The 12,335-nt window shown below is 41.8% G+C and overlaps 1 protein-coding gene across 1 annotated transcript in view; it reads right to left on the reverse strand.

Moving 5' to 3' along the window:
- LOC102483251 (histone H3.3-like) overlaps window positions 1–5,912 on the reverse strand; it is a 9,283-nt gene extending 3,371 nt beyond the window's left edge. Inside the window, exon 1 of the mRNA XM_006168536.1 lies at window positions 5,762–5,912. Within this exon, the coding sequence (XP_006168598.1) occupies window positions 5,762–5,912 (151 nt within the window). The remainder of the gene's footprint in view (window positions 1–5,761) is intronic.
- Between the last annotated feature and the right edge of the window lie 6,423 nt (window positions 5,913–12,335).

A 12,335-nucleotide genomic window follows, 5' to 3' on the forward strand; every position in this document is an offset into this window, starting at 1 on the left:
TGTATGTGTATATATATATATATATGGCATCACTTAGTGGAATGGTGCAAGAGATGCCAAGCACCGAGAAGTCTGAGTGGGAGTGCGGCTATTGCCATATGAAGAGTAAGAAAAATACTCATGAAGAAGGCAGAATTTGAACTTGACTTTAGAGACAGAACAGGAATTGATTAGAGACAAAATCAAGGAGAACCCCTCAAGTAGAAGGGGCTTTACAGAGGAGGTATGAAAAGAAGAAAGCTCACATTATTCCAGAGCATTGTAGGGTTGTGAGGTGGCGGTGACAAGGGGGTGACATGTGTAGTTCCTGCTTCCCTTGATGTCCTGAGGCTACTGAGAATGACCCAAGGGTTGCTGCCTTTGTTTGCCAGGTCACAGCCTGCTCGACAGTGAGCTTCCTTCTGCCCACTGAAGCAATTCTCACATGTGGTCACCTTGCCACATTCTCTGCCCTGCCTGGAAGCCTTCCTCTTTCACTTTATTGTGGCAACTATTAAAACTATTTCAAGGAGAACTTTTTAAAAACTCATGTAAATGTTCAACTCTTAGAAACACTTGCTTTGATGTAGTTTTCCTAGTTTTTCTCAGGCATGGGAAATGGGCAATGGAAGATAATACAAGGGACTGTGATCTTGGCAGAAACATCTGCTGGAATTTGGTCGATGAATCAAGCCCAGAAGTACAAACCAGGTTGAGTGCAGACCTCTGCAGAGACCTTACACAGGAGGAGCTCTGTGCAGGAAACCTCTATGGAGCTTACAAGATCATGGTTTCCTGCCTGGCTCCTGAATGACTTGGGAGTTAGGGCACCAGAGCAAGACCTAGGGGTTTGGGGACCCTTTCTTAGACACACTTAAACTCTCTGTGCAACTTGTTGTAAATCATTCCATGCCTCTTTGCCTTTCCAAAATGAAGGGTCCTACTGACCCCAGAAGCAATATGTTTAGCTAGAAAGACTAAGGGCTTTAATGTCAACTGGAGAGTGTTCCAATAAATCTTAGCTCGCTCTTTTTTATTATTATTATTTCTTCCATGAGCAACAGATAAAGAGAGAGAATGAGAGAGAGAAACAGCATCCCCAACAAGCTCTTGATACTGTGATCCACCCCCAGCTTCAGCCAGTCCCAGATGATGGGCAGGTGTATGTCTGACATACTCAGGGAGGTCTCCAGACTTGAACCAGGAACATTCCCATGTGGGACAGCCTTAAGAACATTTCATTTTCTTAAGAGGGTTTTCCATTAAGGCACATGTGCTCACTGGAGAAAGATAGAAACGGTGAGAGGGAAAGTGAGAAATCACCCCCCAGGGGGGTGGCCACACCACAGTCCCTTCTCTTCCATGATCTTCCTGGGAACTTATGTGCCTGGTGTGAGTTTCAAGTCACTGGGTCCGGAAGTCAAACCACTGTAGGCCATGTGAGAGTCCACTGATGTAACTGCTACACCATCTGCTGGCCCTAAGAACACTGCCTTTTACAGCCACGTCCCAGCTCTACCCCTTTAAAATGCATGATTTGGGGCAAGATACTTAGCCTTTGATAGCCTCATTTGCCTCTAGATTAAAAACAAACAAACAAAAAAAAAACTAATACTCTATCTCAGATTGCTTTGAGAAATAAATGAGGTGACTATTAAAATGCCTAGCATGTGATCTAGAAAACAGGGAATTTTATGCCTCCTTCCTTGGCTTTTTTAAAGGGCCCTTTAAATCATAACATTCTGTTTCAAAATAAGGTCCCCATGTGTTACCACAGAGTCTGAGGCCATAGCAAGGGTGGAAACCACCAGACACAAATCACAGCAAACGCCATTGATAGAGGGCCAGCAGAGGATTAGGTTAATGGCCAACTCCCCTGACTGAAGATGCACTGTCCTCAGTACCAGTGTTTCGTGAACATGCTCATTAAAAACACTCTGAAGCATCATTGGGAGATCACAAAGCAGAAAATCTAGAGAGAGACCTAAGCACCTGAGTATTTAACTAGCCCCTGTCTTCAGTCCTCAAGAGTTTGTCCCAAAGAGGCAGAGCCAGGAAACCGCACTCAGCGTGGTTTCCACTGAACTCCCAGTTTCCTGCTGCTCCACTGCCAGCCTGCTGAGGCAGTAGCTTGGCTGACTTCACAGCCTGCTCCCAGACCCTCCCTAGAACTTGTCCAGCTCCCACATCAGTTCTGCTGCCTCTCAGTCAGCTCTGTGTATTTGGGAGGGAACTGACATTACAACATCTGCATTGTGAGAGGGTACCACCTTCTCCCTTTAAAGATGTTTGGCCGATTGTATTTTTGTTAAGCAAGAGCCCAGGAAAAGGCTCAGCATGTTTGTTTTCCCATGTGTAGTACTTTGGGTTGATGATGGATTTGGAAAAGAAATTGGAATTAAAGGCTGAAGAACGCAGTGAGTTCTCAGTGCATTCTGAAATGTCCACATTTTCCAATGGTATCATTACCCAGGACTTCGAATATCTGTCTGGGGTCCTTCAAGCATCCACAGCTCCTAGTGCCAATCATTGCATTTTGGAAAATGTTTCTAAGCCTGTCATGCTCATCGGAATCTAGGCCGCAGGCTGGCAGTTGCCATAAAGTAACACATATGCCAGGGCAGGCCTGCCCAGTGTCCCTCCCAAGGGACCTCCATTAAGACAGCACCAGACCCTGCTGCAGCCTCCTGTGTGGCTCATAGCAGTCAGGTGTCCAGGGAGCTACCCAGCCCTCTTCAGTCCTGCAGGACCTCTCTGTTCCTGGGCCCCTGCCACCTCCTTCCACCTGACCCTACTCTCACGTTCCTTTGACCCTGATCTCTGATTCTTACCCCTCTCTCAGGGACCCTGCCTAATGCAGCACCACACCAGTCGGGCCAGCACCCTGCTCCATCCTGTGCCACAGTTTCCCAGCTATGATCTGGTCCTCTGCAACCAGGGATCACCCCTATTTCTGTCTTCAGAGATTAAACTTGAGGTTTGATCTCATGCCTGAGAGAGAGGGTACAGTTTGTCGGACCTCTCACCTCAGCCATTTTCCAGGTTGTTACATTCCTCCATTCTTCTTCTCCCAGATCTTTCTCTCCCAGCCTCCACAGACATGGCGCTCCCCCTGCCTGGTGGCTCCCCACACCTGCAGCTGGTCCCACCTCCAGCACCAGCCTCTAGTCTCCAACTCTCTGAGGAGGCTGAAGGACAGCACTGAGTCCCAGAAACACAGGCAAGTATAATAAAGTCCCCAGGATGGGGTGTCACCAGGTCCTGCTGCAGCCTCCTGTGTGGTTCACAGTAGCCAGGTGCTCAGGGAGCTACCCAGTCCTACAGGAATCTCTCTTTTCCTGGGGCCCCTGTCATCTCCCCCCCACCTGACCCCATTCTTAGGTTCCTTCTACCCTGAAGTCTGATTCTAACTCCCTTCGGGGTCCTGCTGCACTGCCTAGTGCCGTGCTCGGTGGATACGTATGCCCCACTAGGAAGCATCTCAGAAACCTGAATGTCAGAGGAAACATCTTGACCCTATGGTGCTACTTCCATAGGACTATGTGCTACAAAAAAAGAACCTATATTAATACATTGAGGAGGTTCACCAAGTAGTGGACATCAAGACAGGATTCGAAATGAGAATGGAGGAGAGCCTCAGACTATGAGGCAGGTCTGACAATTTGGAAGGAGAGAGGAAAGGGACGAGAGTTGACTCCACTCTCAGGTTCCTTCCATCCTGGGCTCTGATTCTAACTCTCTCTCAGGAAGAGCTTCAGGCTGCAAAGCAGTTCCCAGGGAAGCTCACCCAAGTCAAAGGGAGTCCTTCAACCAGACTCACCAGTGAAAAGAGAACCTCATCTCACTGAATGGCCAGCCTTAGTAAAATAAAGATGAAATAAAAAGTACCTTAGCAGGTATCAAAAGAAGGAGCTGGAGACCCACCCTATTCAAGAGCCAGTCTTCAGAGAAGAGAAAATCAAAGACTAGAGAAAGAGGCAATTAGGGAAGAGAGAAAAAAGCAGACTAGACTTGATGGCTTGCAAGGAAGGAAGACAAGTGGCCTCCGAGCGGACAACTGGGATCCAGGGGGTGATCCATAGCCTAATAGGACATCAGAGTTTCCTGGCAGGCAGTGGCCACACGTGGAGGCAGAGACCCGGTGAAAGCCACATGAGTAGCATTAGCCTTTCATCTGACCTGTCATCTGGACCCATCGGGACCAGGCAGATAATGAAGGCTTACACAGCTTCACCTACGACAATCAAAGGTGGAGGACAAAGGCCAAGCAGAGACTGCTGAACTCTGACTCAGAAGCCTGTATCCTCCCACTCATTCCTTCTAATCTTCCTGGCCCCATTCACACACAGAAGCAGAAATTTCCTAATTAAGATTTCCAGATTGATAAATCTTCACAAAGTTCATGGAAGACACCTCTCTGTTCTTTGATTTTCTTTTTTGTTGTTGGTCTTTGTTGTTTTTTTCGTTTTGTTTTGTTTTGTTTTTTGGTAGAGGGTATGGTGCGCTTGCCAAAGAGGGAGAGACAAAGAGGAGGGGAAGGAGAAAGCTCCCTCCATGGGGCATAATCACACCACAATCCCTTCTCTTCCATTTCTCTCTCCTTTCAGGATTTAGGACATGCTTGCACCCATTCCTGGCATGTTTCTCAAGTCACCAGGACCAGGACTCAAACTGCACAATTGGCCATGTGAGAGCCAACTGCCTTAATCACCAGGTCACAGAACCGCCCCTTTGTTATTTGTTTTTGTTTTGTTTTGTTTTGTTTTTGCCATAGGGCTCATGTGCTTGCTGGAGAGAAAAGAGAGACAGACAGAGAAAGGGAAAGTGAGAAATCATCCCTCAAGGGGAATGACCAGACCTCAATCCCTTTTCCTCCATTCTCCTCTTGGGATTTTGGGCACACATGCACACCACCTCGGCGTGTTTTACATACCAGTGGATCTGGGACTCAAACCGGGGTCGGCCATATGGGAAGCCAGCCAACGCAACCACCACACCAGCTGCTGGTCCTGCTCCTTTTCTTTTTAAATGGTGTATTTTGTAATATCTGATACATATAAAAGTATAGATTTGCATATGTAAAATGTACTTGCATATAAAACACTCATGAGCCCACCATTCAAACTATCAACTGGCAACATAATCTTCTGACATATTTTCCACTCCGTTATGTAACAATTTTTTAAATTGTTATTGTTAAATATTGCATACATACAAAAGAGAAGTGTAAAGAAAAATGATACAACTGACATCTGTGTGTCTATCATCCATTTTTCAGGAAAACCTTTGAGGTCTCCCATGTGCCTCTCCCTGATCCTGTTCATAACAACTGGCTACTCTCAGGAAATGTGATTCTTAGAACATGTCTCAGGTAAAAAATAAAAAGTTATTACTTTGGGCAAAGAAGGGTTTGAGAGATAAGAAAGGAAAATTTAAAACAATCACTTTGTGAAAGTCAGGAATCATCTTTTATTTTTCCATGTGTTTCTGTGGTGGCTTGGTGCCTAATTAGTAGTAAACTCTCCGTAAAAATTCCCTTTTCCTCGAGAGATTACTATTCTTCCTCAAGAGTATCTTCTCTCTCTCCCATTCTTCAAAATGTCCATTTCCTCAGGCTCTTTCAAAACAACTGCATTTAAATATTCTCAAGTATCTCCCATCTTAAAACAAACAAAAGTCCTGGGCATGAATCCACATCTTCTGGTTCCATCCTTCCCTTCGTTGCCAACATTCTTGAAAGAACTGTCTACGTTCATTGCTTCTATCCAAACCTCCCACCAACTCCACAGCCCATGGTAATCTGGCTTCTGGTCCCTTTTCAATGCCGAAGCCCAGCCCTGAAAAATGGTTTCCAGCAGGTTGCAAACAACCTCCTTCTTGCTAAACCTGAAGGCATTGAAGAGATTTCCTTTTACTTCAGCTCTCAGCACCATGGGCACTGTTAACCGTCCTTGAAGTCCTTCCTTCTCTTACATTCCAAGTCTCCACACTACCAGTCATCTCTCCCCCACCAACACCTTTTTGCTGCTCTTCCTTTTTCTTCCTCTTTCTTTCTTTCTTTCTGTCTTTTTTTTTCCTCCAGATTGTTTTTTCACTCCATGGATCCTCACTACTATGTTCATCAATTTCTTTCTCTATCAGATTTTTTTCCCTAAACAATTAAAATTGATTTTGCAGTTGTGTATATATGTTTTCTTTTTTCCCAGAAAGAACATTTTTTTAAAATTAGCATGGTAAATGAAAATCTGGAATTATGTTTACTTTTTGAGAGAGGAAGTGGAGACATGAGACAAGAAAGAAAAGGACATGGAAGCTTCAGTGTATTGATGAAGTCCTGGTTCTTAAATTGGGTGATGGGTGTGTGGCTGTTCAGTTTACTAGCATGCTTACAGCTTACATATGTGTCACACATAGTCTTCTATTTATCAACCATTTTGTAGTAATAATAAACATCATTATGAATTATTTTTCATTTTTAAAAGGAAATGAATAAAGATTCAGGTGTGTTGCTTCATTTGCATTCAGGCCCTGTTGTCTTTTTGGCATGTTATGAGTGGACTAATACATTTCGCGATAGCCCCGGGCCTGCCACACTTACATCCTCTGTCACTGTTAGCAGGGCAGAGTCTGCTGTATGCAGCCACAATTGACTGACTTCAAGCATAGTAAAAAGTAGGCACTTTCAAGGAGTATTTAAGACATCTAACATTGGAAAAAGATCGCTAGCATTGCCAACCATCTTTCATTAAGGTCCACCCTGAACTACATCAGACCGCTAGGAAATAACACAAAAATCACATTTCTTCAGTCCCTCTGAGAAGTTCATGTACTTAGATGAACTCTTAGCCTCTGCTTTTATTAAGGACAGGATCACCCTTTGGAGTGAGTGAAAATGTTATATCCTAAATATTACTCATCTTACCACTCCTAGTAGGGCATCCTAATACTAATATGCAAATTAAAACAAGACTTACTCATAATGATCTCAAGTAAAGGAAATTTTCTACTTTACCATGGTCACTTATTGATATTAGAATATCTCTCCAAGTAACATAGTTACAGTGTGTAAGTTTCTTAGAGACGGTGTATGCTACCTGTTTTATGATCCCCTCAGGGGAAATTTACAAACATTGATTGACTCCTGAACTGTGCCTAGCTCAGAGAGGATAATGTTAAAGGGTAAATAAGGTACTTAGGAAAACATCGAAGGGGAAAAAAGTGAGAAAAGTTAGGTAAAGTTAAAGAGGCAATGTAACCTGCATGTACCACAGACCTTAGGGCTGCTAAGTGCCCATCAATATGAAAGAAAAGAAAAATCAACTTGGGGCATTTCAGAAAAAATGGAAGGAAGGGAAGGAAAGAAGAGATGGAAATGGGGTGGAGAGGGAAGAAGAGAACATGAAATAAATTATCCTAAAAGTTTCCAGAGTGAAAGATAAAAACAAAATGAAACAGGTCACCAAATACAGAACAAAAATGTAAATGATACCAAATTTCTTATCAGCAATATTAGATGCTGAAAGACAAGAAAGCAACGCATTAAAAGTGTTGAGGGAAAACTATTTCTAATCTCAGATTCTATAACCAAGCAAATAGGACACAGGCAGTCTAGTTAACATGACAATAGATAAACAAATATCTAATCAATAAGGAAACAAACAAACAAAAATGTTATTTCTACTCAAAGTGGGAATGAAAATATGAATTCTCACTTATCATAGCAGAAAGTCAAGGGAAAATGTTTATAATTAATACATTAAAAAATAGAGGTTGAATCATTTACAGACATGGATGTAACCACCAGAACAATTAGCTAAAAGAATTTTTTGCCCACACTAGTCTCAGTGGCACAGGTGATACAAGATCCTAGAACCATAGGGGAAGACCTGGGGTTCGATCTCAGGCACATGGTGCACCCATTATTCTGGCTAGCTGGAAGGTTCCAGGTGGGGGACGGTCATAGCATGATAAAATTCTGTCAAAGGTCTCTTTCTTTCGCTGTCTCTGTCTCTCTCTCAGTAAACAGAAAATGTATTGTTTGCCTCAGAGTGTCTGTATATAAGGCGTTTGGTATGGAGACTGTAGTCATATACATTCATTATTCTAATAATTTTTTAAGATTTATTTCTTCTTATTTATTATTACTATTATTTTTAATTTGCTGTAGGACATATGTGCTCAAGAGAGAGAAAGAGGGAGAAGAGAAAGTGAGAAAGCAAGCCACCAGGTCCAGGACTCAAATCATGGTCCACCATGTGGGAGTCCAACACTTAACCACCATGTCACCTGCTGGCCTCTATTCTAAAAATATTTTTAATTTTCCTATCAGAGTTTAATCTCACTAGGAAAAAAATCAAATCAAAACAGTAATAAAATAGGGGATTTTTGGTTTATTTGTTTGTTTTACTTAACACATTGGCAGAGGCTTCTTGAAATAATTATGTTGGCAAAGATGTGAAAGGAAGGACATCTTCCTCAAGCGCTAATGGGACTACATAGTGGTGCAAACTTACTGGAGGGCAATTTTATAAAATGTGTCAAAAATGTTTAAAATATACAAAATTTTTGAACCGTAAATTCCCTTTCTTCTTCTTCTTCTTTTTTTTTTGAGAGGTTTTTGCTATAGGGTGTTGTGTGCACTCGCCAGAAAGACAGAGAGACAGAGAGAGACAGAGAGACAGAAAGTGAGAAATCAACCTCCAGGAGGGATGGCCATGCTGTAATCCCTTCTCCTCCATTCTCCTCTTGAGATGTTGGACACACACACACACACACACACACACACACACCCAGCGTGAGTTTAGGCCACCGGGTCCAGGACTCCATGGGCGACTGCATAGTAGTCCAGCAACAGAGCCATTATGCCAACTGCTGGTCCTATCATGAATTCCCTTTCTATAAACTTATTTGGTTAAATAATTAAGAACGCACATTAAGATTCATTTACTAGGATAGTCATCAAAGGCTTATTTTTTTAATAATAAAATATGAAAAACTTAATATCCAATAAAAAATTGTCCAGATAAATAATGATATAGTCACATGATGAAATAACCATACAGGCACTAAAAATAAAGTAATAGAAAAATATTTCATGGTGTGGAAAATATTCACAATAGATTAGCTGAAAAAATAAATTATGAGTGAATAACATCTTGTATTTTCGTCAAAAATAATTTAGATATGGCAAAAGTACTGGGGATTTTTTAATTTTTTTATTTTTCATAGGGCATGCGTGCTTGACAGAGACAGAGAGCTGGAAAGCTAGAGATCATGCCCTAGAAGGGATGGCCACTCAATCCCCTTCTCCATTCTCATCTCATGATTTGAGGCCCATACAAACAAGCACCCAGTGTGATATTTTTTCAAACTGCCAAGTCTGGGATTTGAACCACAGCTCATGTAAGAGTCCAGTGCCTTAACCACCACACCATCTGCTGGCACCCTAGGCATTTTTTAAAGCTTTCAGTTGATTCTAATGTGCAGATATAGCTAAGAACTACAGTCTTAGAGCCTGCTTTATCTAATGACTCTCAACCTTTGCTACATACTCACTAGCGGAACTATAAAAAATATTAGTGTCTGGAGTCCACACCCAGGATTCTGATTTAAATTATCTTGGCTGTGGTCTCGGCTTGAGAATTTTTATCCCTGCCCATAGTTTCCCATCTACCATAAAAATCGTTCATGTACTCACCAATATCTTAGATGTATGTCTTTACTAAAATTTTGCATCTGTTGAAATAGTAGTATCCCACTAAGAAAATAGCCATTAGAGATTTGCAATTCTTACTGGTTTAGTGAGGAAAAAAATGGTTTTGGGAACCAGCAGTTAGCGTAATGGCCATGTCGCTGGACTCCCATGTAGTTGACCGTGGTTCGCATCCTGGACCCAGTGGTTTAAAACTCACACTGGGGGCCTGTGCGTGCATGCCCAAGATCCCGAGAGGAGAATGGAGGAGAAGGGATTGTGGCATGACCATCCCCTCTGGGGGGTGATTTCTCGCTTTCTCTCTCTATGTCTCTCTCTGTCTGTCTGGCAAGTGCATGTGCTCTATATCGAAAACCTCTCAAAAAGAAAAGAAAAGAAAAAAATGATTTTAATCTATCTTTCAAATCAACATCCTGAAAAATTTTGCATGTGAGGAAAGACAGAGAGCGGTAAGACAAAGGGTATAGGAAGCCATAATGCATTATACGTACTATTAGAAAAGAAGAGGGAAGGCACAAGAAGGAGAAACTAGAGTATAAGACACATTTTCTCTGCTTTAAAAGTAGAGGATTTCACAGAAAGATATATTGTGTGATTCCACTTACATGAAGGATTAAAGTAGTCAAAATTATAGCGACAAAAAAATAGAGTGATGGGTGCCAGGGGATGGGGGAAGAGGGAATGAGGAGTTAGTGTTGAGTGGCTAAAGTTTTCAAGAGGAAAAGACGTCTAGAGTTAGATGGTATGATGATTGTGCAACAACGTGAATGTACTGAGCATCACAGAAGTACAACTTAAAATGGTTAAGAAGTAAATTTTATATTATGTGTATTTTACCACAATAAAAAGTCAGTAAAAAAAAAAAAAAAAAGGAAAATGACTGATGTTTGGAAACCTGAGGTCAAGTTTACACAAGTGGCTGAGGTTTACTGAGTTAACCCAAGTATAAAGACGTCTAGAGTTAGATGGTATGATGATTGTGCAACAACGTGAATGTACTGAGCATCACAGAAGTACAACTTAAAATGGTTAAGAAGTAAATTTTATATTATGTGTATTTTACCACAATAAAAAGTCAGTAAAAAAAAAAAAAAAAGGAAAATGACTGATGTTTGGAAACCTGAGGTCAAGTTTACACAAGTGGCTGAGGTTTACTGAGTTAACCCAAGTATCCTCAGAAGATCCAGGCTGAGTTTCCTCGGGTGATCAGTTCTCATCCTGAGCTTGAGGATGAGTTTCTTTAGGGTAAAACCTCACCTCACCTAACTTTTGTTCTCAGGATCACATTTTAAGAAGTTCTGTGGCCCCTAATGTGATGAAATTGGCTACCCCATTAATCAAGATTTTCAACTTTGCAAAACATGCCTAGAGACATTTTTTTCCTGGGAATCTATTAAAGCATAACACTTATTTGCAATGACCACAATTCAAATCCAGAGCTTACCAGGATCTCCAAGATTTCATAATACAACATGTGGTAGACATTTAATGTTTCATCTGCTAATGACACTGTGCTTTCTGAGAACTCACATTTTTCAGGTCCAATTTTTTTGTTATCACTTTTTCTCATTTCCAACATTGTTCTATGCTTTATTGAACTCAAAGCCTTTAAGCATAGTGTGAATGTTGTAAACAAGTGAACAAATACTCTGTGAAAATGGAAAATTTCTTTAAGCAATGAGTGAAACAATTACAAATGCCTGAGTTAACCACCCTGACCTCACATATAATGTTCAGGGTTCTGCTAAAGCAGAGATGTCTTAATCTAGCTTAGTAGTTTTTAATTGTCTTTCTCCTCAACACTCCTGTCCATGTTTCCCAAACTTGCCTCATGAGACACATCACTTGGAATGTTCCTAAACATGTGGACCCCCAAAACTCTCCCCTGGAGATTCTGATTCAGTAAGTGTAGGACAGGACCCACTGACCTACAGCTGCCTGTGTGTGGCAGTGGTTCTTCATTAAGCTGAATTGTGCATAAAACAGGGCAAAAGGGCAGATAGAGCCTTCTTCAACTCCTACTCCTAAGATCTTCCCGCATTCCCTACTGCATGTGCCTCCGGATTCCCCTACCTTTGCGCCTGGGCTTCGATGCCTGCTCTCAGTTTTGCTATTCAAAATGTAGTCATCAGTCTGGTGGTAACAGTATCCCACAGGAGCTTGTTAGAAATGCAGGATCTCTGCTCCACCTGAGACCGTCAGAATCTACACTTTTAACAAAATCACCAGGTGATTCATGTGTACTTTAAGGTGTAGGAATCACTGAGGGAAAAGCGCTTCATAAACTTTATGGTAAATGTCAAAATCATGTGGTTCCTTTTTAAATATGCAGCTACCAGGCTCTACCCAGACCAGTCAGTGATTCTGATGCACATCGAAGTTTTTTTTGTTTTGTTTTGTTTTTTAATTTTTATTTTCTACCTTAATTCACTATACACCATCACAACCCACCAATAAATTTTCCATCCAAAATACACTGTGTACTGGTTCAATCAAGCACATCAACATACATGTTCTCAGCAAGTAATTTTCCAGTTCTTACATCCTACATACCTTGCCCTTTGTCTTGCCATCCCTGATTCCCCATCCCCCACCCTCTGCCATGTCCCATCTTCCTCCTCCATTGTCCCTGGCATCCATGATT

Source organism: Tupaia chinensis, unplaced genomic scaffold, assembly GCF_000334495.1.
Source record: "Tupaia chinensis unplaced genomic scaffold, TupChi_1.0 Scaffold145860_1, whole genome shotgun sequence".
NCBI lineage: Eukaryota > Metazoa > Chordata > Mammalia > Scandentia > Tupaiidae > Tupaia > Tupaia belangeri.